This window comes from Leptonotus elevatus, chromosome 15 (genome assembly GCF_054856555.1).
Source record: "Leptonotus elevatus isolate MCC_2025b chromosome 15, RoL_Lele_1.0, whole genome shotgun sequence".
Taxonomy (NCBI): domain Eukaryota; kingdom Metazoa; phylum Chordata; class Actinopteri; order Syngnathiformes; family Syngnathidae; genus Leptonotus; species Leptonotus elevatus.
The window spans coordinates 5,523,952-5,551,105 of record NC_141253.1 but is presented as its reverse complement, the minus strand read 5'-3'; the positions used below and the strand labels follow the sequence as shown (position 1 = coordinate 5,551,105).

The following is a 27,154-nucleotide window of genomic DNA, read 5'->3' as shown; positions in this document are numbered from 1 at the left end:
AATTATTGTTCTTGTCACATTAAGAGAGTAAAGTCATTAAACAAGATGGAATATCATGAGAAAAGGCCTTGATATTACAATTATTTAATTGCTTATACAAAACTCTTGTGGAGACTGGGCTTAAAGAGAATGGCACTAACCCCCCCCCCCCCCCCGACCAATTCAAACAAACAAAAAAAAGCTAGGTATGTAAAACTTTGTCACATTTCCCGATGTAAACAAATGTATCAATGACTGTTTAGTATTTGGGGTAGAGGACTCTGGCGATCTGTCCGTCCGCCCTCTTCGTGTCCAGCCACTTGCCGCACAGGAAAATGGTGGTGACGCCATTGGCCGTGTTGGTGACCTCCACTCGGCCCAGCAGCCATCCAGGATGCAGGCCCGAGTTGTCATGCTCCACCCGCACCTTCTGCAACTCGCCCATGTCCAGCATTTCCAGCAGGAAGCGGTCCGTCTGCTCGCGCTCGAAGAGGTTGCGCAACTTCTGCCGTAGCTGCCGCCGACCCGAGTCACCGTTGGAGCCGAAGACGGTGATGAAGACATTGGCGTCTGTGCCGGCTCCTTTCTCGTCGCCCGTGATGACGATAATCTCGTATTTGACGGGCACCAGGCTGCAGGCCTTGCTGGCGAAGCTCTCGATGGCCTTGGTGCACTCAAAGGTCAAGAAGTCGTCCCTCTTCGCCGACAGTGGGACCAGGGCGTCGCAGTGGAAGATGTACCTGATGGTGACGAGCAGGATCTAAATGATCCGATTTTGACAACAAGTTTTTTTTTCCCAGTGGTGGGCCTTAATCAGGGGTCCGCAACCTGCGGCTCTGGAGACACATTTGGTACTTTAGTTCCTTGTGGATCTCCCCCAAAAATGAGTAGAAATAGTTTTTACATACGTATATATATATATATATTTTTTAGATTAAATATTCTTTAAATTAATTGATTTAAAATATTTTTTTAAATCTTAAATTGTAGAAAAAGAGAGACTAAAAGGTAGATGAAGTAAAAAATTAATAAAAAAAAAAAAGTCCAAAAAGTGACCATGTGTCAGAAAAAGAAAAACACTAAATTACCATCATATATATATATATATATATATATATTTATATATATTTATATATTTATACAGATAAACATAAGTAAAGTAACCATAAAATGTCCCGAGAAGAAATGCAGATAAAAAAAAATAATCTGATAAATAAATGTCAGAAAATTAATTTTCAAGAAAAGGCAGGGAGAAAAAACATTCAAAAAGTAACTGTAAAATGTTCAAAAACAAAAGAAGAAATCCCCCAAATTACCATACAATGTCCACAAAATTGCCCAAAAATGTCTGAAAATCTGTATTTAAAAAAAAAGGCAGGAAAAAAAAAGCTAAAAAATAAATAAAAAACATAAAATGTCAGACATTTGACAGAAAAGCAGAAAAGTCTAAAAATGTATGAAAACCTAAATCTGGAGAGAAAAAACAAAAAGTAGAAGAAAATGAATCTCAAAATATTGGATGTTGCATATTTTCTGTTATGTTAAACTCTTGGGCCCTGGGTAAATTATACTAACACACTGTTTCGTTCATTACAATGTTCAAAGCTTCTGCGGCTTCAGGCAGATTTTTTTTCTTATTTATTTGGCCTAAAATGGCTCTTTTGACAGTAAAGAACCTACATTTACAAAATTGTTTCACGAAATTGCATTCATTCATTCCTAATGGTCTTTTCTCTTCATTTCAGTGTTTCCTCGTGGCTGCATTGCCTTCATCCAATCAAATCTCAATTTCTATGTGTTGCTATGCCAGTCTAATCTGCCCCAGGGCCTTCCTTACTTGTTGCCCAGCTCTCTTTCAGTGACCACCACCTCTTCTGCGTGCCAGTAAAGCTCCGTCTTGACTTTCTTTCCATCCTTGGACGCGTGACCCACGCAGATGCTGACGATGTCGCCCAGGTTTTTCGACGTAAACTCGAACCTGTCAAGGTTTCCGCTAGAAACAGGGAAGTGGAAGACAAAGTTAAAAATCAAATTTCGATTTAAGACGTGCGATCACGATGGTAGCCGGCAGACCAAGTACCTACCGTAAAAACCTTCTCTTCTTTGACGAGTTCTCCATCAAGAACTCCTTTGATCGGCCCTTCCTCCCTTCCAACACGATCCAAGCGTTGTCTTTGGTTTCAGCCTCTGCCGTGTCCGCGGTGGTGACGCAAATTTCGTACTCTTTGGGGAGAACGTAAGAAAGGTAAATAACGTCGAATGTCGCGCTGGGAAAAAAAAAATCACGTTCTTTAGATTACTGGTTTTCTCATCGAGGTCCAGGTATTCGTTGTTGGCGCACGCCAGCTCCCTCATTATCTGTCCGTCGCCGTCATTTTTGGCGAGCCAGCGGTCGCAGGGGAAGCGGAAGGTCTTGTCCATGAGCTCATCCTTCACGTCGATGTAGTCCAATTGCCACCCTGGTGCGAGACCTGCAATTTCCAGGAGGTAATAAGTCACCACCAAGGGACTGATCGGAGCCTTTTTCTTTTTGGGGCGTTGGGGGGGGCTAACCTGTGTTATCATGCCACACTCGGATTTTAGAGAGGTCGCCTAAGCTTAGGATGTCCGGAAAGCGGAAGGTGTCCACCTGCTTGCGCTCAAACTTGTTGGACCTGTTGCACTCTTTCAACGCCAGCGTCCCCGTGTCGCCGTTCTCGCCGAAAATGATGACACAAACGTTGGCGTCGGTGCCGGCTCCTGAAGGTCAGACAAGGGCAGGGTGCATATAGGCAAACAATTCCACACCTTTGGACATTATTATTATTATTATTATTATTATAGCCAGAGTGAGAATGGGAGAAGAGTCTCCCTCAACTTTAATACCTTAATCATGTATTGCTCATTGCTTTGGTAATGAAAGAGAGAACAAGAGTCATCCGTGGTTTGAATGAGACTTTTAAATAGAAGAAAGGAGCATCAAATGTGAACCTCCTGTCTGTATCGCTTCCCCATCTTACTTTAAGTGATATTATATTAGGGGTTAAGGGTTAAGGGTTAAGGGTTAGGGTTAGGAATGAGGGATTGGTGAGCTAACAAATACACGCACGCACGCACGCACGCACATACACATACTCACCCACATACAAAAAAAAAATACAAAAAAAAATTATATATATATATATATTTCCGAATGAACAATACTGAGCTCTTTAGAAAAAAAAAAAAGGAATGAGGGATTGAGCCCTTCCTCGACCAGGATAAGGGGAATTGATCCCCCCCTCCTGGAGCGAAAGGGAATCGCACGGTCCTTCCGTCCTTGGTACCTCCCGTCGTCACGTTCCTTCCACTGAAGTGCGGGCTGGCGTCCCAGTCCATATGCCCCATATGTCATCCAAATACCGCAGATAGCCTATCGGTTTTTGGACACATTTGGCCAAAACTTCACATTCCCAATTTGCCATGAAGATATTTGCATAAGATGGGGCAAATTTCTTCCCCATCGCTGTTCCTTTTATTTGGAGGTAATATTTTTCATCAAAAACAAAAATCGTTCCTGGTCAAATTTATTTCTAATAATTTCGATAGGTCCGAATCCGGTCGCGTAGGGTCTGGAAACTTCTCAAATGTCTCCTGACGCATTCTATCCCCGCTGAAATCGGGATGTTTGTGTACAAGCTTTCAACGTCCATGGAGAAAAAATAAAAATCGGAAGCGACTCGCACCTTTTTAACCATTTCGATAAAATGGTACGTGTCTCAAACAAATGATGGATGCCTCGTTGAGAGCGGGTTCAAGTAGTGGTCCAAGAATTCGGCCGTGGCATACGTGTCACTCCCGCAATCCGAAACTATCGGTCTCCCAGGCGGGACTTCATAAGGAATTGTCCATTTTTTCCGGGTCCTTGTGGATTTTTGGAAGTATGTAAAAACGTCGCTCGCTAGGATTTGACTGTCCTATTAAATATTGGCTTTGTTTGGCATTTATAAATGTATTCTGGTTAGGGTTAGGGTTAGGGTTAGGGTTAGGGTTAGGGTTAGGGTAGCCCGGCTTCTCCCATTGTCGATGCAGATGGATCTGTGATTTAGAGTCCCAGAAGAGGCCATTATCCGATGCCGATGCCTCATTGGCGAGGCAGGACTACGTTTCGCCTCGCAGCGGCTAAGTATTCTTTTTGCATTTTCTGTCGCTATTAGCTTAAGGCTATGCTCGTAGTAAATGTAATGTGTTTTCTTATTTGTATGTTTGAACTTTTAGTTCTACGAGTTTGGCTTATTGTAATTTGATTGGTGAATGGTGAGTATTATTTTTGATTTGATAATGTGATTAAATTACTTTTGACTACGATAACAATCTGCCTGGTTTGTATGCTAGTCACAGGCAAAAGCAATAGGCTACAATACACCGTTTGTTTTCACCGTGTAATGAAAACATTTGCCTTGTGGAAATATCAGAAAAGTCAATGAGCGGCATGCACGGTCTTCTTCTCAGCTTTTGACTATTTGGGTTGCTGTTTTGGATGAGTCTTCTCCAAATGTTTCTCCTAATTGCGCTCCTTTCATCAAATTATTTTTCACTCCATTTTGGTTTTACTGTTAGATTCTCTTCCTGACCTCAACCTTCTGTATTTATCTGAGCTCTGGCCAGGCAGCGAGTTGGGTTTGCTTGCCCCCGTCCTAGAAGCCCAGAAGTTTGAAGGTACTACCACAATGACAAAGCATATCCCTGCACGGACAATTGGAGACGTCCTTCAAGTTCCAACGTCCTGACATACAGTACCTGTATCGGACCTTTCACCAGGGAGGAATAAAAAAAAAAAGATGCAGTTGTTTTGGAGCCCATACAACATTATATCTATATGTGTGACTTATTTACATGCTGTTTGCAACCATTGGTGAGTAATCATCTGGCTCCAATCAGGAGAAATCATACCATACTACATCTACTCCAGCTGACGAATGGCAACGAACACCCCGGAATGGTCGCCAATCAATCACAGGGCACTTGTCATCCGACGTCCGATGCATGACATCCACAATGAAGACCCACCTGTGACGTCGCCAGTCTTGACCTGAATCACGTAGGTGGTGATCTCCACCATTGTCTCCTCGTCCACCACTGCAGCCATTTCGCAAATCATGGTCCTTTTGGGTCCACGTGTCCTGGACAGCCACTCCTCATAGGTGAACACGGACACCTCCCCCATGGTCAGGTTGCGCATGGTCACCTGAAGAAGTCATCGTCTGATCACAGGAAGAACTTCGGACTATCAACGGAGAGAGCAAGTCTTGATATGGTCTGCCCGGAAGTCTCTTGTTAGATGAGGCGGACCAACCGTATCAAGGAACCAATCCGGTCTGCTGCCTGAGCCGTCGATGCGTAGCCTCATTTTCCTGAGTGGGGCGATGTCATCGATCTCCATGTTAAAAATGTCCTCCTGACCTCGCTCGAACCTGAAAATTAGTTTGGAAACTTAATTCAGAGGGCGAAAGTATAGTCACGTCACACTCGAGTAGAAATTCAGAGTCTTGTCAAAATGTCTTTATGTCCCATTGTTCTGGGGTCTCACCTGTCCTCGTTCTTCTGCAGCAACATTTCTTCCGTACTACCGTTGGCACCAAACACTGTCATAAAGATCTCGGTGTCTGTTCCTGCGTTTTGTACGTCACCCGTGGCCACAGTGACCTCATAAATGACCTATGAGAGGACCACGACGATTTTAGGACAATTCTGAGCTCTTGAGATTCAAGGTGGATTCGTGTTTAAGCCTTTGTGGAGGTCAGAACCGGAGGCCACGCACTTTCTGGGAGATGGAAACGGCTTCTGCATCCAGCACGTTGAAAACTCTGGCAGTCAGGCCGTCACCGCGATCTTTGGCCAGCCAGCATGCGCAATTAAATATATATTTGACCCCTTTTGTTGGCACGGCAACGGAGAGCTCATCTACCAGCCAGCAGCTCTCGGGAGTGGCACCATCATGGCCGAGCTGTAAGGAGGAGGGTGTAGTCCAGGGGTCAGCGACCTTTACTGCTAAAAGAGCCATTGATGATGAACAACACAGTAAGGACATATTATGGTGATTATTTGCCTCTCTTCTTCCTTTTTTGGACATTTTTGGACATTTTTTCTACCTCTTTTGCTATAGATTTTATTCTGGCATTTTTGACATTTTATTGTAATTTTTGTTATTTCTTCTTTTGTCTTTGGACATTTTATAGTCAACGTTTTACTTCTGCCTTTTTTTTTTTTTTAAATAATACATTTTCTGCCTTTTTGGGGAATTTCAAAGACATGGTAATTTTCTGCCTTTCATCTTTTTTATGGACATTTTATGGTTACTTTTTGAACATTTTCTTTTCTGCCTTTTTAAAATACTTTTTGGGCCATTTTTTGTACATTATATAGTAATTTTCTGCTATTTTGGGCATTTTTTGGTCACTTTATGGACATTTTTAGGTAATTAAAAAAAACTTTTTCATTTACCTTTTGTCTTTTTTTTCTGACAACTTACAAATTTGGACTCTGACTTTTTTTTTAAATATAAAAGTATTTTTTTTTAAATCTGAATCATTAACTTAGTCAAAGAATATTTTATCTAAAAAAATTAAAATAAATATAAAAACATATATTAATTTCTACTATTTTTTTAGAGATCCACAGGGAGCCACAGGAGAGGGACTAAAAAGTCTTGTGGCTCCAGAGCCGCCGGTTGCAGACCCCTGGTTTAGTCGTTTAGAGTAGGGGGCTAGTTAGGGTTGTGGGATTACAGTGAGTTAGCGGGCGGACACTCACCTCAACCTTTTTGATCTCCCACACATCTCCGCCGTGGCACTCGAAGCTTTCCAAAGATCCGGCCTGAAGGCCCTTTCTCCCATCCGGCGGGTCCAGCCAGAGCCTCTCCGTGCGGCTGTGATTGGCCCCGATAATGATGACATAGGCCCTGCTGGTGGTGCCGGCGTCTCGCTCCAACCCGGTGGACAGCGTAATGTGGTACGGTATGACTGCGCAGGAAAGTTCTGCTTAAAGTCATTCGGCGTAAGATGGAGGTCGTACGTGCTAATACCTGGGAGATCCTCTTCCTCCTCTTCCTTCTTTTTGCTCTTTTTGTTCATGTTGTTGTCGACGCTTTTCAAGGTTGACTTCTTGGTATTCAGGCTTTCTCGGACGCCCTCGTAGCCCTGAAAGAACCACGCATTGGCATATTTTATTTCATATATATATATATATATATATATAATTTTTTATATATATTTTTTTAATTATTAAATTTTATTTATTATTATTATTTTTTTTATAATTTGGAAGGTTTTTGGTGTTACCTTAATGTAGAAAACTCTCTGGATGCGGCGGTCCTCCCTCTTCGTGGACAGCCACCGCTCACACAAAAAGAGGAAGACCTCCTCCGTGTCCTCGTTGAGAACCTCCACCTGGTCCAGGTACCAGTCGGCACTCATCAAGCTGTTATCGTGGCGGATCTTGATCTTGAACACCTGCCCCAGGTCCACAGCCTCTATGGTGAACTTGTCCACCTGTGAGAAAGTCAACTCGGCGTTGTTTATTAATTGCGGGGGGATTCTTCTTCATGGTCGACGTTTCCTTACGGATCCTCGCTCAAATTTGTTGCTGTTGTTCTCCGACTTGCTGAGCTTCCTCTCGCCGGTGTCGCCCAAGTCGCCGTAGATGGTGAGGAACACGTTGGCGTCGGTGCCCGCCCCGTACATGTCGCCGGTCATCACTGACACTTTGTATGTGTGCGCTGCAGATGAACGGAGACGAACATACACAAGTCAGTAGTAGCGTACACGCATACCAACAATTGGACCAAACTTGAACATTTCTGAGGTCAAATCCTCAATTTAGGCTAAGCCATGGACTCCACGACGAGGCAGAGTACAGTACAATCAGTAAACAGGCCAAATTTGAGTATTTGTTTAAACATTAGTGTTGTAATGTTTGTCGTACTCTCCAGGGCGTCCTCCACCTCCACCTCGGTGATTTTCAGGCTGCCGTCTCGCGACAGCTTCTCAGTGATGATGTCGGAGGGCACCAGCTCCCTCACAGTCTCGCCATCGTCCTCCGACTTGGCGAGCCAGCGCTCGCACGGGAAGATGACCGTCTCCGAGCCCTGCAACGACCAGTCCGGTCTGCGGTGAGAACAGCGCCACCTGCCTAAAGCGAGTTGACTTACTGTATCTAGCATGTGAGCAGGATGTTGAGTTTGTGTAACTGCACGTTTTTGTGGCGCCATTCTTACGCTTTAGCACTTGGTTAGCATCATAGGATAATTTACCTTAAAATAGAAATGAAAGATAGCCATGCGCTTCTACAAATGATTGGTTCTCGTTCAACGAAGGTTGAATTGCGGCAACTTGACTCCCCCCCCCCCCACTCTTTTTTTTCTGAAAACGTTAAAATGAATTTATTACCGTTAGCTATTTGGCTTTATAGTATATACTGAAAGTTGCTCAACCATCATTCCAAATTAATTTATGTAAATATTTGTTTATTTTAATATATATTTTTTTTGTTTCCCAATAATTAGCATTTTATTCAACCAGCATTTTAGTAATTTGTTTTTTTAAATTAGTCTTGCATTGTATTTGACAACTTTTTATTGATTATATTACATGATTATTTAGGTTTAGTTACATGCTATGATGGACATGGGCAGCCCAACTTAAAAAAATAAAATAAAGGTATAGAGTACTTTTAATATTTTTTTATTTTTAAAGAATAGAAAAGTAGACATTTGATTGATTGGTTAAATAAATAATAGTTTTTTTTGGTTTGTTTTTTTACATTATTTATATATATATATATATATATATAGCCTTCCTTGAGAGAGCATAAATCATATAAAAAAAATAAAAAAATAAAAAAGACAAATAGACCATTAATCCAAAAATGTAAATCAAACTAAATAAAAGAACATGTGAATATACTTTTGAAATGTATACATTAAAAAAAAAAAACAACATTACTGGGTATATAACATTCAATGTTATTTTTTGTTGAATATAATCATCATTTCCACCTTGAATTTGGATTGGATGAGTGAGGTGTAATTCAGCATTGAATCGGGGCTGCACCTTTCCCTTCTTGAGCAGACGTCGGATCTCCACTCGGTCCAGGTGCCATCCCGGGTTGACGCCGCGGTTGTCGTGACCGATGCGGATCTTCTCAATGACCTCGCCGACGACCTCCAGCTTCAGCGAGCACATGAGGAAAGCATCATAACATAAGCCACTTTTTCAACGTATTCAAAATAAGATCGAGAGTATAAAAAGTATTTAAAAAAATACTGTCCATTTTGTGTAGTGTCGGTAACAAAAACTATAAACAAACTGTAGATTTCCATGAACTAGGGTTGATTTTGCTATCTCTGTACCTCAACAATGAACATGTCCTCTGCTCCCCTCTCGAAGTACATCATCCGCTCCCTCTTGTTGACGCACAGTCGCTTTTGTTGCGTGCACACGGCGTCTCTTCCGTACAGGACCACGAAGACGTCCGCGTCCGTGCCCGCTCCGAACACGTCGCTCGTGAAGATTTTGAACTCATAAGGGACAACTAGAAAAAACAAAAACATTATCAAATGTGTTGGGAAGAACGTGATGGTGTTTAGCAGTCTTACATGGCGTGTAAAGTTCCGTTTGAAGAGGATTGGGAAAAAGATCCCTGGAGATGGCGCCGTCGTCCTCCCCTTTATCCAACCAGCGGCCACATGGAAAGCGAAGTTTCTGCCCCAGCGAAGGTGCGTTTATCTCCACCCAGTCCAGGAACCAGCCTGCCGAGCCACCCCCTAAAGAACCACGACAACCAAAACTGAGGGTCAGGGTGTCACGTCTGGGAAGATCTGGTTTTGGTTGAGGGTCCCGATTGGTCCTGAGTGGGTTCCAGCGGGTTGACCAATCCGGGCCCTCAGCCACTTGTGCCTGGCCCCAGGTGTGGCTAGTTACCCAATTAGTGTGGGTGTATTTAGTTCCCGGGTGGTGATCAGTCAGCGTGGGATCATTGCCTCTTGTCACGGTCACCCCCGGAGTTCTGTCTGTCATTTTGATTTTGTATCTTTTCAGTTTGTTGTTTAGTTAGCATTAACCAGTACCCTGGTTAGTGTTTTCTGTAAAATAAAGCACGCCAGTTTCGCCCGCACTCCTGCTGTGGTTCTCCTGCCTCCCTGCATTTTGGGTCCTCCACTTCACACGCCGACAGACACCACGCCGCTCCGTGACCACACCGTAACACAGGGTCCGAATATTTGGGCCCCAGTCATTCACACATTCATTCTCTATGGCACCTGTCCTCATTTGTGTTGACCTTTGGCGAGAAACGTGGGATGGGGTACTTCCTGGACTGATCACCGGCTCTATAGTGCATGTAATTCCACTGCCAACCACTAGACGGTGGCACAATTTAGCTGAGGTGTACATTTTACAAGCAGAAGAACTAAAACAGGAAGTTTTTCATTACAGTCTAGTTTTTGTTGAAAATGATTGAAGGTCATCTGCTGTAAGTTCATTTTATAATGTAAATTTCTTTGGCATTATAGAGGTTTGTTTAGGAAAAAAATGGATTTACTGTTTGTACAATAATTTTGTGTTAACTATTTTCTTGCTATTTTTCACTACATTATATGTGTTTAAATAGATTAGTATTTTAAAAACGTGTTTCTTAAATTTTGCCTAGGGAGTATTAAAAAAGGGTATTTTGATACTGTGAATTCCACTTATTGCAGGGGGTGGTCTGGATGGATATAGGGGTGATTACTCTTATCAGTGATGTCAAACTATCAATGAGAATCAATCAGAAAAGCAGTATTGAAATGATCCTCCCTACTTCTCTCCCAAACCAACAAATTAGAATGAAAACGCGTCTTTTATAGCCAAGTTCGAACCAGGAGAGCTTTTAGGCATTTTCGCAAGCATGGCCGTACCGCGGTTGTCGTGTCCTATGCTTAACTTCTTGAGCGGCCCGATATCAACCGCCTCCACCGTGAACTCGTCGATCATGCCCCGTTCAAACTTGTTCTTGTGCGTCTTGGAGGCCTTCAAGTTAATGATCCCTGGCGTTCGAAGAAACAGCAAAAAATTCAGTAAAATGCCACTGCATCGTCCTCACAGCTGTTTCTAATATTTTTGATCTTGTGTAGCCAAGTAGGCATTGTATATATCACAGCATACAGCACTATATACATATTTTTGGTGGTATGTCATGAGACTTTTCTCATAAAATATGTGCTTTGGCTCAATATAGGCTTGTAAAGTGTAATGAAGCGTCCCACCTGTGTCGTCTTTGGTACCATACAGGGTCATAAACACATTGGCGTCCGTACCGGCATACTTCTTCTCCCCAGTTTTTATCCTCACCGTGTACGTGGTGGACATGGCTGCAGTAACGAGTGCAGTTTAGTGTCTTATTTATGTATTCATTTCTAATTCTGGTGGGCCTCACCTTTCTGTTCCAGGCCCAGCGTGGCGTCAGAGTCGCCGTCATCATCCTCGTCGTCGCCTTTCTTCATGAAGGCTTCGTCCACTGGGACCAGCTCCCTGGCCAGCTGCCCGTCGTCCTCGTCGACCGCCAGCCATCGCTTGCATGGGAAGAAGTACCTGGAACACAAGATGTGGGCATCCGCCAGGTTCTTTCAAATGATAATTACTTTAATGGATTATTTATAACATTTGATCAGAGCAACAGTGATGATGAAAAGGCCACAAATTCAAATATTTGTAGTTCATCAAAAAACATTTTTTTAACCTATTCCCATTATTTTCATCATAATTATTTCATTATTAAAACTCTTAAAATAAATGTGTTCATGAATTGAATACTGTATAAGCCTCTAATAGGTAAAGGCTTTACCAGGTCTGCATTTATTGGGTAAGTACCATTTCTTGCCACATGGAGGTGCTATACAACATTCCATGTGCATGTGAATGAAGCTCACTACGTCAGTGTTGCACTTACAGTAAATAAGCATCACATATTATGTTTTACCAGTACATGCTCACTGCCCAGCTTAAACGCATGCATTACAAAATGTTACGATTTTTTATTTTATTTATTTTATTGCATATATGGCTTTTTTAAAACATAAATCAATAAAATAAAATATTGAAATACATATTTTGGTCATGCTTAAAAAAAGTACATTATTTAAGAAATATGATGATAAAGTATGACAGTATGAATTTTTATTCTTGTAATGATCATTTTCAAAATAAATATTTTTAGAAAAAAAATAATTCAGAACGTTACAAGAAAAAAATATTAAATTTGTCAATGAAATAAAAGTAAACACTATATCTTAATAATTAAATATAATTAAATATAAATTTTCAAAATATTATTCCTAAAATATTTTTACAAGAATAAAACATGTTTTTCAGTAAAAGTTGGTAAATTCTGAGAATTTTTTTTAACCTATTATTTATGTATTTATTGTAGTAATAATTTTAAAACTAATATTTTGGGAAAGGAAAAACCTAAGTGATTGACATATTAAAATAAAATATATATTTTTTAATTTTAAGACAAAAGTTAGATGTTTTATTTATTTATGTATTCATTCAGAGTACCACAATATATACAAAAATATGTAGTTTTTATGAATTCAATACATTTTAACATAACATCCTCAGGGGGAAAAAATAATCTTATAACAATAATTTTAATAATTTTTTTACCAAGAAAAACAGTTGGAAAAGTATGAGGAAGAAAGTTTTGATTTATTTGAACAATTAGTTTTAACAGTAAATAGTCATGTTTATTCAAACCAGTTTTAAATATTTATTTACTGCATGCTTGGGCCTCTTTAATGGTGCTATACAAATCCAAGAGAATATTATCATGACTACCAAACAATCTATTACTTATTTGCGAGTGACTCACGTGGTGTCATCCTTGTTGTCGACAATCTCCACCCTGTCCAGGAACCAGCCCGCCCCGGCCTGGCTGTTGTCATGTCGGATCCTCAGCTTCTTCAGCGTGCCCAGGTCCACGGCCGTAATGCTGAACAAGTCCTCCTTGTGCCACACACAATCAAAAGGTGAGGAAGTGTCAATGTTGTCATTTGACTGTTTTTTACTCATAACTTTCCAACCTTACTCTTGAAAAAAAACATGAATTTTGTACCCTTTTGTATTTTAGTTGTTTTTAAGAAAAAATGCAATTTTAAATTCTGTTTCTTGTCAGTGTGGCCCAAACAGTCATTTTTAAAAAGGAAAGAAAGTTGCACCAAATGCCACTGAGCTTACCTGACCTCTCTCAAATTTATTGAGGTGGTTGGACTTCCTGAAGCGGCGCTCGCCCGTGTCGCCGGTTTCGCCGTAGACGTTGATGTAAACTTTGGCGTCGGTGCCCGCCCCCCACAGATGCCCCGTGAACACGTGCGCCTCGTAAGAGTTAACTGACGGAAAGGAAACAAAAGCGTTAATTATAAAGTGTGACGTTTCCGCCCTCCCTCGGGTACATGTGAGTTCGTTTACCCTCGAGGTCTTCGTCGTCGTCGGTCAGGAGCTCTACCACGATCTCGCCGTCCTCCTCGTCCCTGGCCAGCCAGCGGTTGCAAGGGAAGCTGAACGTCTCCACGACCTCGCGGAGCTCCTCCACCATCTCCACCTCCTCCTCTTCATCTTTCTTCTTCTTCTTCTTGTCCTTCTTCTTATCCTTCTTGGCGTCCTCCCGCTTCACCTCCACCTGCACCATGGCCGTCGTCAGGCGTTTGATGTCCACCGACTCCAGGAACCAGCCGTCGCCGATGCCCTTGCCGTCGTGGTAGATCCGCAGCTTGTAGATCTTGCCCACATCCTGGGCTTCTATCTGGCCAAGCGGAAGGCAAGCGGAGCGGTCGAGGCGTTTAAATCGGATTGCAAACACAAGCAGGAGGTGGCGAGGCCATTACAGTATATTATACACAGTAATGAACTATTTGTGCTTTGTTTCTTCCCACCATTGAAAACAAGACCTTGATACTGACCTTGAAGATCTCAGTGGTGCCGCGTTCAAAATTGTTAGAGCGGCTCTTCAGGGGAAGAACTTCGGTTTTTCCCTCATCTCCGTATATTTGACAGAAGACATTGGCGTTGGTCCCGCCTGTGCGTACGTCCCCCGTGACCACGCTCACTTCGTAGTTGACCACTGTCGCGGAACAGAATGGGGAATTTTTTTTTTTTTTTTAGAGGGATTTGGAACAGATTAATGGCATTTTTATTCATTTCAACGGGGAACAAGGATTTGAGATACAACTGTTTACTGATCTAAGCGTGGTTGGAGAAGGAGTGAAAACACCCTTGGTACAAAAAAAAGGTGCCAAAGCCAATACTTTTATATCAAAGGGGTCTTTGGCCTCAGCACAAAATCAGTGACTCAGGGATATATTCATGAACTAACGAATTAAGGTTTGATTATTTACATTTCTCCATGTCCAGGATCTCGCTGGGATAGATCTCCACCTCCACTTTGCCATCAGCCTCGTCCTTGCAGAGCCAGCGGTGGCTGGGGAACATGTACTGCTTGCCCTGGACCGGCACCGAGATCTGAACGCTGTCCAGGAACCAGCCGGCTCGCAGGCCTTCATTGGTGTGGCCGATGAGGAGTCGGTTAATCTGCGCCAAAGATGATGTGCCAAAGGTTAGAATAGTTTATATACAATTTTTTTTTTTCAATTTTAACTTTTGTTTTTCAAATTCAGTGAGAGTGAGTATTTGAATTATTTATTTATTTGTAACAAATTCTTAATTTTAGCTGATTTTTAATTAGTTTTAGTATTAGTTTTAGTTTTATGTAAAATAGGGTAATAAAACCTGCACAAAAAAATACCATTTCAAAATTATTTTAGAACATATGAACAGAAAACTAAGGGCAATAAGTGTAAAATGCTGTTTCTGTGGTTAGATCAATTTCATTGACCTTTTATAAATCAAATAAAACAGGCAAATGTGCTAACCACTCAGCTACCGTTCCACCATATTATATATTATTACATTAAAGGTAACAAAAATATTTTCAGTCCTATTTTTTTGTTATTTTGTTTGTTTTTGCAAACTGTAATTACCTTGGTTTGAAAGCCGATCATTTCTGAGCGTACCTTTCCGATGTCGGAGGTTTCTATGGTGAAGATGTCCGTGCGACCGGTCTCGAAGTAGTTCCTCAGGTCGTTGTCGGAAACCGCCAGGGTTATCTTGCCGGTGTCGCCCCTCTCGCCGTAGAGCTTGACGAACACGCGAGAGTCGGAGCTGGCGCCGTTCACGCTGCCCGTCTTGATGGCGATGTGGTAGCTGACATCTGCAGGGGGAGGGAAACGAACAGTTGGTTAATTGATGGCCCTTAAAATTTATATAAAAAAAAAAAAAAAAAGAAGAGCAATGGTGATGACATTACCGAATGAACAATACTGAGCTCTTTAAGAATTAATTTTTTTTTTTTTAAATAAATAAATAATAATTATATAATTGGCTTTACAGGGTCAAAATGACTACAAAGTCATCTTGTAAAACATCGCATTGAACCGCAAATATGCTTGAGATTACAGCACTCACTAAAAAGACGCAGGCCTTCTCCGGCTGGAACCAACTCGCGGACAATCTGCCCGTCGTCTTCATTGCGGTCCAACCACCTGATTGGAGACACATTCGTTGAACCATAGTTGACCTGAGGGGGGCGAATCAGTCCTAGAAATTCATCGATCAAATGGGAACGTGATCAATCCCAATAACAGAAAGCAGACCAGGACACTTTCCAGATGTAACACAGCACGGCAGCCTGACCGCTGGGCTCCGATGACTGAAAGAGACAGCTGTCTGACCACTGTGCATTTAGTCCCTATTTGTAAGGCGAAACCCATCCATCAGCTGCCTAACAACTTAATGGCATGCAACTGGAGAGCCGTCTCACCCGCGCAGGCCCAATTTACTGCACTTATCAGGCCTTTTGGATCTTTTGTTTGCCGACGCAGCAGGGGCTTAAATGCGTTAAGAGAACAAGAGAATTAGTACCAATGACATGGAGCGAATACACTGAGGCACAATCATTTTGGGCTGTTCTTAGGTTTGGAGACATACAATTGCCAGAAATCTCTCAAACGACTAAAGAAGGGCTACTACGCACGTAGACACATTTCAGGAAGTGATCAACCGACTGATTATTATGAGATGTTTCTAAAAGGATGTCCTGATGTCCCATGTGTTAAGCATGATTAAAAAAAAATCTCCAATCTTCTCGTAAAGCGTTAATAATAACCTGTTCAATACGTACAATGGCAAATCCAGCACAGCTACAGGCTCTGTGATTGTGACTTAAAAAAAATGTAACGACAGCCAATCAGGAAGCTTTCTTAAGCTGGCGCTGTTGCCGGGCAGAAATACAGGAGCAACTGGTCATGTTGAGTGTTTGTAGAAAATGTCTCACATGTTATTCATTACAATCAGAATGACATGGAGAAGAGTTTGCAACCGTGATGAGTTACTGGATATGCAAAAACAGTTGGCCACATTAAAATAAAAAAAATTGTATATAAGACACGGTGGCACCTTGACATACCAGTTTAACAGTTCATTTTTTCCTTAACTCAATTCATTTGTATAATAAATTCATTTTCCCCAATAAAATTAATTGAAATCTAGACCAGCCAAAGAAACACAATGATGTGATTTTAATCAAGAAATATAGCACTGTATTGTATATTTTTTTTTTTACTGGTTTTATGAAGTATAATCACTTTACATACTGGTGTAGTATTTGTGTGTTGGATGTATGTCCTTAAGGGGCGTGGCCTAATAAGTGATGTCAGGAGCCGGAATTGTGATGGCCTTGTAACATAAATCAAAAATATTTTTTTTTAAAAACGCAAAATGAGACATTTCCAAAAGTGCAAGAAACTGCAAATGACTGCCTTGCCTGTAACATGGGAACTCGATGGCTAACGACTCCGGCTGGCCTTCCTCCCTCACCATGACCTTATCGAGGAACCAACCGCAACCTCCGCCGCGGCCGTCGTGTCCGACTCGCACCCGGTGGACGCGCCCCAGGGACGCGGCTTCGATGAGAAACTCGTCGTGCTGGAGGAAAATATCGAGCGAAAAAAAGGCAGTGACATGAACCGCACGTCACTTGTGTTTGACGTTTTCGTCACTCACGTTGCCTTTTTCGAATTTGTTGACGTTGTTTTTGCTCATGATCATGAGTCGCTCCCCGGTGTCGCCCAGGTCGCCGATGACGTTGAGGAAGACGCTGGCATCGGTGCCGCCGCCGCTGACGTTGCCCGTGCAGATGGTGACGCGATACTTCATCACTAAGACAGAAAACAAAAACCAACAAGGATAGTTGACTCTTTTAGCCATTTTCAGCAGTAGGAATATCTTTTTTATGTACAATTAATACCTTTTAAAAACACATTTTGTTACTTGCTGTCAACTGAAGATGCCCTCATGCGTGCTCAGGAATCAGGCAACAACCAATCATGGCTCAGTTTGCTAACGTCACATGACCACACCCAGAAACAGGTGAGCCGCGATTGGTCGTTACCTGATTCCTGAGCACCTGTGATGTCATTTTCAGTCAACAAGTGGCAAAATGTGTTTTTGAAGGTATTAATTGTACATTTAAAATAATTAAGTTATCCCTTTCATATTTAAATATATTATAGAAAAAATATGAACTTTTTTTTACAGCTGAAAATGGCTAAATGAGTCAAGTTTCCCTTTAAAAAAAAGAAGATAGCGACTTGATGAATAGTACCAGCACAAGCACCTTAAAAAGTGTTGTCAATGGAAACGCGTATCATTTGCTTTTTCACTTATAACTTGACAATTTCTGTCAATACAAACCTGTAAATTCTTCCGGAGCTGACATGATTGGGTACCCTGGGCACGCTTATGCGGGTGCACTGCTAACTAATAACTTTTGTCAATAGATAGAGGTTTTCTGGCGTAATTTTTGAAGGGTACCCAGTAAGGTCTGTTCAGTAAGATGTTATTAGTTAGTACTGACAGAAATGGTCACATGAACATTTAAAATTCAAACAAAGAGTTCGACAAGATCCGTTGGTATTAACTTTTCAAACTGACCCGATGGGTTCGCTTGATAACTTTTGTCAATGGAAAGTTTTAGCATTTGACTTTCCATTGACAAAAAGTAGTCAAGGGTTCCACTTTTGGATAACTTTCTGGTTGGTAACGAAGGACATCTTCCTTAACTGTATTTCCATTGATAAATATCAATATTGACTTGTTTCCTACATGGTAGCGGCTCCCCACAAAGGGCTCCAGTCGCCGGCAGCTCTCGCACAATTTCGTTGTCATCCTCGTTGACATCGAGCCAGCGGCCGCATTCGAACTCGTATTTCTCCATCGTCAAGGTCTTCAGTAAACTCATCTGCAAAAAAGTCACAAATTATATGACAGGACAAATCTTGCTCCCAGGCCTCATGTTTGTCCGGTCGGAAAAGGCCCTCACCCTCCCTAAGTGCCAGCCGGCAAACGGGTGCCTCTTCTCGTGCCAGATGCGCAGTTTTAGGAGCCGTCCGATGTCGGGCATTTCAATCTAAAAGGATTATATATTTTTTTAAACCTTCAGAAAAACTATGAAAGTAATTTCAGCAGTCTGTGGATAGATAATCCGGGGATTACCATGAATTTATCAAGGCGGCCCTGTTCAAAACTGTCCGAGTTGCTTTCCAGTTTGATCTCATCCGATTTGCCGCCCTTGCCGTAGATCTGCAGGAATACCTGGGCGTCGGTTCCCGCTCCCTTCAGGTCCGAGGTCCAGATCCACAAGGACCACGGATACTCTGTAGCGCAAACCGTTAAGTAAATTAACTTTTTGAATTCAGTCGCCGGCTGTGTCCGTGACCCGATGGAGCTCACTCTTGTGCTTCCTCTGCCGGAGAGAAACCATCTCGTAGAGCTCCCTCTCGATGAGTCCGTCGCACTCGTCCTCATCCAGCCACATCGCGCACGGGAACGTCTGCTCCACACCCGTGAACGGACAGTAGATGACCACCTAGACGAGGAATGGAACGTGTGTGAGGATCTTTCTAATAGTGTGAGCGTCTGTGATCAATCGTACCTTCTCACAGTACCAGCCAGCACCCACGGCCCCGTTGTCGTGCCCGATGGTGACCCTGCTCAGGGGGCTGATCAGCTCGCAGATCTCCACGTTGAAAATGTCGATGAGGCCGCGCTCAAAGGCGCCGCCCTCCAGGAAGATTTTGCCACTGTTCTTTATGCCCTTGAGGCCGTGCATGACCATGTGGATTTTAGAGTTGGTGCCCGCGCCCCGCACGTCCCCGGTCATCACTTGAACGTTGTACACGATCCCTGACAGGGCCAGAAATTGATTTAAGTAGATATCCAATAGTCTTTTATTGGAGATGCACCGTATTTTTTTCGAAGTCTCACTTTTTTTTCATAGTTTGGCTGCCTTGCTAGACACTTGTATATATGTTTAGAACTACAAATTAACTTTAGATTTAGAGAGGAAGTTGCCAAGTTGGCAATACTTTGTTTGTGTGCATCACTCACCACAAGGTGGCGGTAATGCTTTTGGTGCATTACCGCCACCTTGTGGGCGGGCAAATGATGGGAACATTTGAACAAGGCTCTATGGTTGGAGTGAGACAATGCGTGCTCTGAGCGTATTTACAAACGGAACCCGTCTCCGAGCGCTACTGTTTTTGGTGTTGGTGTTTGTAAAAAAAAAAAATAAATAAAAATAATTTGACTTGTCCTGCACGGCAACTTATAGTCCAGGGAGAAAATAAACTCAGGGTAAAGAACTGAGCCATATTTTGCTTATTAAAGTGTAAGGCCGAGTGGTACGCTCACCCATTGGTTGCAGTGAGCCAACCAGCACGTCTCTTTGGATTTTGCCATCGTCTTCATCCATAGCAAACCAGCGATTGACGGGGAACTCGTACACTTCTTTATTCCCGATGTCATCGATGGCAACCTGAACAGCCAAACGGAATGAGGGGGTAACATGAGTGCAAAGCAAAGCACGTCGGTCCGTGATGAGCAAAACTTCAGGGGTTGTGATCGGCAACATTGGGGGACCAGCCTCGTGTTGTGTTAGTGTTAGCATCGAGTAGCTTAGCCTGAATTTTGATGGAAAATCTTTGCTGCATGTGCACATGCACGTTTGTTTGCTAGTATCACAGGATCATAGTTTGAGATATATTCAAAGTTTAAACTGTAAGTATGAAGAATTAGACACGTTTTTATGAGGGTTGTCAATTTATTTGCGTTTTTTTCATAATTCTCAGCAGGGCTAATAGAACGCGCCTTATCTAGGAACCACCCGGCGGATGAACCTCTGTTGTTATGACCGATGGTGATCTTCCTCAGCCTTCCCAGGTTGGGAGCCTCGATGGTGAACTTGTCCTCCGAGCCGCGTTCGAAGTTGTCCTTGTCGCTGTCCAGCCGCCGCTCCCCTTCAACGAAGTCGTACAAGGTGTTGAGAGAGTGAACGTAAAAGGCGAGCGAATCAAAAGAAACATTTTTGCCCGACCTGTGTCGCCGTGCTCGCCAAAGATGTTGAGGAAGACGTCAGCGTCAGTTCCACTTCCCTTCATGTCGGCGGTGAATACGCTCACGATGTATTTATTTGCTGTGAAGACCAATAGGACACAAATTTTATAAAATTCAGTACCAAGGGCTGGGTTTACTTGAAAGTTGATGATGACCAGGTCATATGACACTTATATTGTAAAGGGCCCGGATATTGGCCATCTGTCTTTAGTCTAAATGAGTCAAAATCTTGATGTCAGGGTTCTCTTTGAAGAACCCCTAACATGGCCGCTGTGAACCAAAATGTCAGACACCATGTGTGCTTTTGTGCTTTTGTGCTTTTGTGCATGGCTTCCTGAGGTTTTTCTTTTTTTCTATATCTATAGATATATTTACCCATTTTTATGTTGCTGATATATCTGATTTAGGAGACTGAATTTTCCAAATTTGGTCCTCTGGCCCGAATGAGACCCTCGGGTTTCGAGTGCCATTTTTGAAGAGTTAACTCAGTTGATGTTAAACTACTTGTAGCGATGTACATTACTACCACTTCTAAAAGTAGTAAAGAAGACGTTACTAATCCTGTGACGCAATGGCTGACGTTATGTACCACAGCATCAATTACTTTACTTCACCGCTTGTATTTACTGTACGAATGTGTGGTTTCCTGGCTAATCTACGCATTGAGCCACTTTCCAGATTAAACATTTATAACGGTGGGTGCGTTAAAAGCCAATTGCAGTGTCTTTGGCCGCCTGATTGATTCTGCGGTGCTCAGGCGTCAGATCACATAGCAACAGAGGATTACACGGCAGCGGAATTCAATTACAAGCCAGACAGAGGTGTTTTAGTATTTAATCACCCATAACATCTGCCAAAAACTGTTTTTTAAAATTTCATTTATGTTGCCTGTTTTTAAAAGCCTCTAAAGTTATTTCAACCCAGGCCGTGAAGTTCTCTTTTTCCTGAAAAATTATCCAGGGTTTTATGACCACAGTCTGCATGTATTCTTCCACTGCGCCACAGCCTGTGTTTCTAAGTCCCGCCTCCCTGCAGGGATTAATGTGTTACAGTGAGCCCCTAATGCCCTCAGAATAAATTTTTGTTTGATTTATTTACAGGCCAAATTTTGATTAAAAATAATTGCAAATACTTGGCTTAGTATTAGTGTGTGAGTGAACAAGTATAAATGTTCAATGGAAATCCAATAGCTAGATCAACTTACTTTATTCAATTAATTACATAGCTCAAAGGTATACGTTATCACAGAGTAAACTCATCTAATGTATTAAATATGCATGTGAGTATAGTGTGATTAATAAAAAATTTTTTTAAACATTTTCTCAAAATGAAGAACTAATATTTTTTGGGATTTGGCTCACATTTGGGTACGTCCATCTGGTTGAGGCTGCCCAGCAGGTCCCTGACAAAAAGGTTGTCGCCTTCCTCGCGGCTCAGCCAGTTGCTGCAGGCGAAGTAGAAGCGCAGGTGAGGCCGGCTCATGTCGGTCACCACCACCCTGTCCAAAAACCAGCTGGCGTTCATGCCCGTGTTGTCGTGTTCGATCCTGCGCGGTGAATTCAACGGTGCAGTAATGTCAATTTTCAGTTGGTCACGTTCACTCAACAAAATGGCAGAGCTGAAGTATAAGCAATCATTTTATGAATTATGTTTAACTGATTTAAACTTTCAATTATTTGGGGGGGGGGGGGCTGTTTAGGTATTGTTAAACTCACATTTTAATCCAAATCTGTTGTCAAATAATTCGATTTGAATATCAATTCTGTCATACAGACTCCTTTATGTTAGCTTAAGATTTAGCTTGTTGCTAGCATGGGCTTAAAGTGCATTTTCTGCTACTTTAAACCATATTTTGCTTCCTTTTTTAGATCGTATATCGGTGAAATTACACATCCACTCGATGAAGAAATTAATTTTTAAACCGCCTCATATGCTGCACTATGCTACGCTAAAAGATGCTAACACCCGAAAGCAGATGGGGCTTAACCTTCCCACCGCGGGATCTAATCCAACGAAGTGCTGCACAGCTGGGAAAAAAAAGTTCAACCTCACCCCTTTTAAACTGCCATCATACTGCGTTTTTCTGCCTTTTCGAAACCCCTCCAGCGACTAGCAACTTTAATCCTCGATAAGAAGCAAACAACATGAGCGTTTTACATGGTTTTGCGTATGATGAGAGAAGAGCACGATGGAAGGCAACTGAAGAGTCATTAGTCAATCCCGCTGAACATTGCCAAATGCTGTTTGCTTATTTACAGTATACAGGTATGTTGTAAAAGAAGGGCTTTATTATCCATGTTGAAAACTTTTGAGGTACTGTATGTTACCTAGCTGCAAATATTTTATTTTATTTTATTTTTTTTTCTCTTTCTTTTTAAGAAGCTGCAAATATTTGGCTGAGGTTGCCTTGACTTGCTTGAAAAGAGACTGAGCGAACTTGCATATGGACCAGCTGGGCAATTCAGAAGAAGCGGTTATGTTTACGTGATGTCATTATCTTTTTTTTTTTTTTTTAATTATCTCATTTTTTGTATTATTATTATTATTATTATTTCTGTGGAAGGTGAAGGAAAAACGGTTTCAAAGGTTGCTTCGTATCAGGAGAAATCCCAGTAGGGTAAACAAAAACAAAACTTTTTTTTTTAATAATGTCATTCTCGTGTATTTTTTTTTAAATAAGTGATGGGGGTAAAAAAATACAATAAAAAAAAAAAGATTACAATTTTCATTTAAAAATGAGATTTTTAGCCTTAACTTGTACTTTACCTTAGCTTCTTGAGCGCACCCACATTGTGCGTTTTGATGCGGAAAACGTCCGTCTTATTCTTTTCAAAGGCAGTCCGGCTTCTGCAAAAACACGAGTCAGCATTGTGGCAAACATACTAACGAGAGTACTACCAGTAAAATAAGAAATGAGATTTGAGGACCAGTCTGGTGTCTGAATCTGAATTTTTTTTCAAGGCTGCACCCATATTATAGAGAACACAGTGGAACCTCCAAAGAAACGCCAGTCTAGTTGTTCGGAGATGATACTAACACTAACTTCTTTTCTCACCTTCTTGTTGAGGCTGCTCATGATTTTTTAAACTGTCACCAAAATGCCTTTGATAAAGCAAGTACGTTTTTTAAACTGAAGTTTAGTCAAAACAGCAAAGAACAAACAAAAACATCAGTCTTTTGATGCTCCTACAGTTTTTGCAGAATTGGCTTATGTCTGGCGTTTTACAAACTTGCCAACTTAAGCAGTGCTTCTGTTTGAATGCTGACACGTTCAACTTCAGAGGGTTCACCGTCTCTTTGTTCTAAACCCACCTCTCCGACATGCAACCTATCAGCCATGCCAAGGCTTGTATAATTAAAGTGCACGGTGTCATGTACTGAAGAACGGAAGGCTCTCCGCCACACATGATTGGCTGCCCTAGATCTGCCACCTGTGGGCGAGGGTGGGGGGGGGGGGGGGGTGGCACAGTGATTACGGAAAGAAAAGCAAACCCGATGCAAACTTTGGAATTCATGCAACTGGCGAGTTCCAGTGAATTTCCAAAAGAGTTGCACGCTGGCACCGACCGTATCGTGTTGTTAGTCACACAATACGGGCGCGACCTGATATAAGTGGCATATGTGGGAGTAAGGTGAAACTCCTGGATGCGCTCGCCGTGCATGCTATTTCATCAGCTGCAGTCACACAGCATGGACACGCTGAATGCACGGTGGCGCGCACGCCGACTCAAGGTGTGGGTGACATGGTCCCGCGTGGGCCAACAATAAAGTCAGGATGTCCTATTTGCGCAGCCCGGTAACCCGATAGGTCAATCAATGTGCGACTGCCTGGCGGTCATTTGATCGTTCCGCAAGGGAAAAAAACGACATCGTGGTCTTCTTCCATTCGCGTTGGAATAGGGAAGAAGACCGGCCATGCCACGTAGTTCCGCCTTACTCCAAATACTGTATAGAAGAGAGCATCCTGTTGCTAGGGCGACCAAACGGCTCCTGTCAGAAGGCTCGGCTTGGACGGCGATTTAACCCTTTATCGTGGCAAGGAGACGTATTTGGTAGCTGGTTCTGTCAAATTTGCCACGGCAGCTAAAATTCTTCACATTTTACCGTGACACATCTCTGTCGTTTACAAGGATCACATTTTTTTTTTAGCAATCAGGCAAAAATCTGTAGGAATAGCTTATCTTTCAAGGAATGGTCAAAATGACCCTAAAATTTACTGTCTGTTTACTTTACGGATTTTTTTTTGTCTATCTACTCATAAAAGTCATGCCCAACAAATTTCATGTTCCTAAAGGAAACTGAAATATTCCGAATGAGGGGTGCGTCCTTTGCTAGTTGAATTTGAAAATTATCTAAAGAATTGAGTGCTTGATAAAGAGTTAAAAATATGTGAAAAATGATATTCAATAAAAGGAATGCTCTCTCATACAGTGCTGCACAATACAAGCCAACACCAGGAACAGAATCTTAAACCTTCAAAGTACCTCTTTTCTGTGCTGAAAAGACCAAAAGGGGAATAGAAAATATTAATTAGTTACTTTTGCAAGAATTACATTCCTTTCGGAAAATGACTGCAGGTTGGACCCTGGGAACTCCAACATTTTGACTAAACCCCTAACCCTAAACAAAACAAAAAAAACCTTACCCCAACTCTAAAGACTAATCCTAGACTCCTAGTCGTAGTTCGACTTCCGAGGGTCCACACACAAATCAGGAGCGTCTAAGACTGCTACAGAATATGCACCGAGTCCAAAATATAAACAATATATTGCTCACTTGCTTGCCAGATGAACCTTGGGGGTGACGCCAAACTCTCCGAAAAGGGTAACAAACACGTTGGCATCTGTCCCGGCTCCCTTGACGTCCCCAGTAATAGTGACCACCTCGTAGACTAGAACCAGAGGAGGAGAATTTAGTTTGAAAAAGATGTGATGCCATCAAAAAAAAGGACACTAAGGCTTCCCAGTTGCCAGACTGGGGAAGACTCAAGAACCCCGTACCTATGTTCGGTTTGATTTACTGTGTAAATAAAGATGGCAAATCCAGGTCCAGAAAGTAAAAAACCCTGCCCGCAGTTTGCCTTTAGTCACAGGTGTAAAGTCTTGGTGTTTGACTTTTCTACTGTTTCTTCTGTTTTGAATTGTGGCGACGCGAGAGTCAATCCCGGCTGACTGTGTGTTTACCTTTACAGCCTTAACACAAATCTACCTTTGGCGGCGTGAAAGTCATTCAGAGTGAACCACAACAAATGCCAGTTGACCACAAGGAGAAACCTGAGCTCCGAATTGCAGAAGAACTAACGCGCTTTACTTTTGACTTTATGGACAAGGATTTGCTACCTCTGATGGTTTTGAGTCAACACATTCACCAGCAATTATTCGCGTCGCCAACAACCAAGAGTAGAATCTTAAATTAGGCCATGGATTTAAAAAAAAAAAAAAAAAAAAAGTAAGTAGCAGAGATCATCTCACCTTTTTTCTTGTAGTAGACATCCTCATAACTGTCGGATGAGTCCGTGTGGTAGTCCAGGAGCTCAGTCTGATAGATTGCCGCGTAGTCCACTTGCTTGTTTTTAGACTTCTTCCCTTTTTTCTTCTTATCATCATCACTGTCACCCGATCCCTTCTTTGGTTTCTTCTTCTTCTTCTTCTTGGAGTCCTCCTCCTCCACAGGTTCGTCTCCCTCATTGTGGGATTTTTTCTTCTTCTTGCCGTCTTTGGTCTTCTTCCCAGCATCGACTCCGTCTGGGTTCTCCGCGGCGGATTTCTTTTTCTTCTTCTTCTTCTCCTCCTTCGTCACGTCGCTTGCGTCTTCTGTGATGGTGGGTTCGTTGTTGTTCTGCTCTCCTTTTTCCTTCTCAACCTCCTTCTTTTTCCTCTTTTTGTCTTTTTCACCTTTCTTGTCTTTCTCCGAGCCCCCGTTGTCAGAACGTTCCGAACTCTTGTCCTTCTTCCGAGTCTTCTCGCCTTCAGCGGGGCATTTGCTGCTCGCCTTCTTCGATTCGGGCGCGTCTTCCACTTCCTCGTCCACCTCCTCACTTTCTTCTAAAAGTCTCGAATGTTTCTGTTTGGATGGCATCTTTTTGCTTCACTCTCCTTAGAGCGAGCCGAGGTTTCGACGGAAACTGAGGCAGCTCATTTCAAGTCTTGACTGCAGGGAGGAGGTTCTGCTTCCGCGGCCTTCGGAAGCAGCCTGGACAAACCGACTACAAACCGACTACAAACCTCGCGCAGCACTCATGAAAAATTAGTCGCCTTGGCACGTGACCATTTGGGAGAAAGCCGTGTGAAAAAGGAGACTTGCACTGAGAGAACTTATCCTCGCTCTCCATTATTCATAGTGTTAGGATCGCTTTACGGGACAGGGGTTGTCTCGCTTTTACCTGCCCGTACGCACCCACCGCACTTTAACGCTGAACATGAACCCGTTTTTTTTTACGCTGGTAAGCTTTCTAAATGGTCGTAAAGTTGGCAATCTCCTTCCACCGTCACTCGCCCGTCTGGGGAAGTGATTTACGCAACGGTACGGACTGATATGGCTTGAGAAGAGATCCCATCCTTCCATCAACTGGGGTTTTAGAGTTGAACCGTGAACCCCAATCTCATCGGTCAACGGCCCGGTACTGTCCCATGGGGCTATTTGGTAGCAAGCTGCACTGATATAATTATGAATTT

The 27,154-nt window shown here is 42.4% G+C and overlaps 1 protein-coding gene across 1 annotated transcript; it reads right to left on the bottom strand.

The window, feature by feature from the left end:
• Positions 1-197: 197 nt before the first annotated feature.
• Positions 198-26,558, bottom strand: loxhd1a (lipoxygenase homology PLAT domains 1a). The gene is made up of 41 exons (XM_086097278.1): positions 25,952-26,558; positions 25,257-25,371; positions 23,247-23,327; positions 21,842-22,026; positions 20,461-20,559; positions 20,235-20,383; positions 19,779-19,902; positions 19,021-19,271; positions 18,819-18,954; positions 18,582-18,742; positions 18,409-18,495; positions 18,192-18,327; positions 17,091-17,245; positions 16,852-17,012; positions 15,495-15,571; positions 15,044-15,240; positions 14,369-14,561; positions 13,934-14,094; positions 13,443-13,776; positions 13,212-13,363; positions 12,847-12,980; positions 11,410-11,564; positions 11,240-11,344; positions 10,892-11,020; positions 9,593-9,760; positions 9,347-9,528; positions 9,048-9,164; positions 7,921-8,083; positions 7,560-7,714; positions 7,278-7,487; positions 7,022-7,136; positions 6,751-6,959; positions 5,759-5,944; positions 5,528-5,655; positions 5,294-5,411; positions 5,008-5,185; positions 2,533-2,718; positions 2,280-2,450; positions 2,064-2,202; positions 1,817-1,972; positions 198-719 (listed from the first exon to the last, which is right to left on the bottom strand). Exons 1-41 carry the CDS (start codon positions 26,556-26,558, stop codon positions 239-241), a joined length of 7,146 nt encoding a protein of 2,381 aa, XP_085953404.1. The 3' UTR covers positions 198-238.
• Between the last annotated feature and the right edge of the window lie 596 nt (positions 26,559-27,154).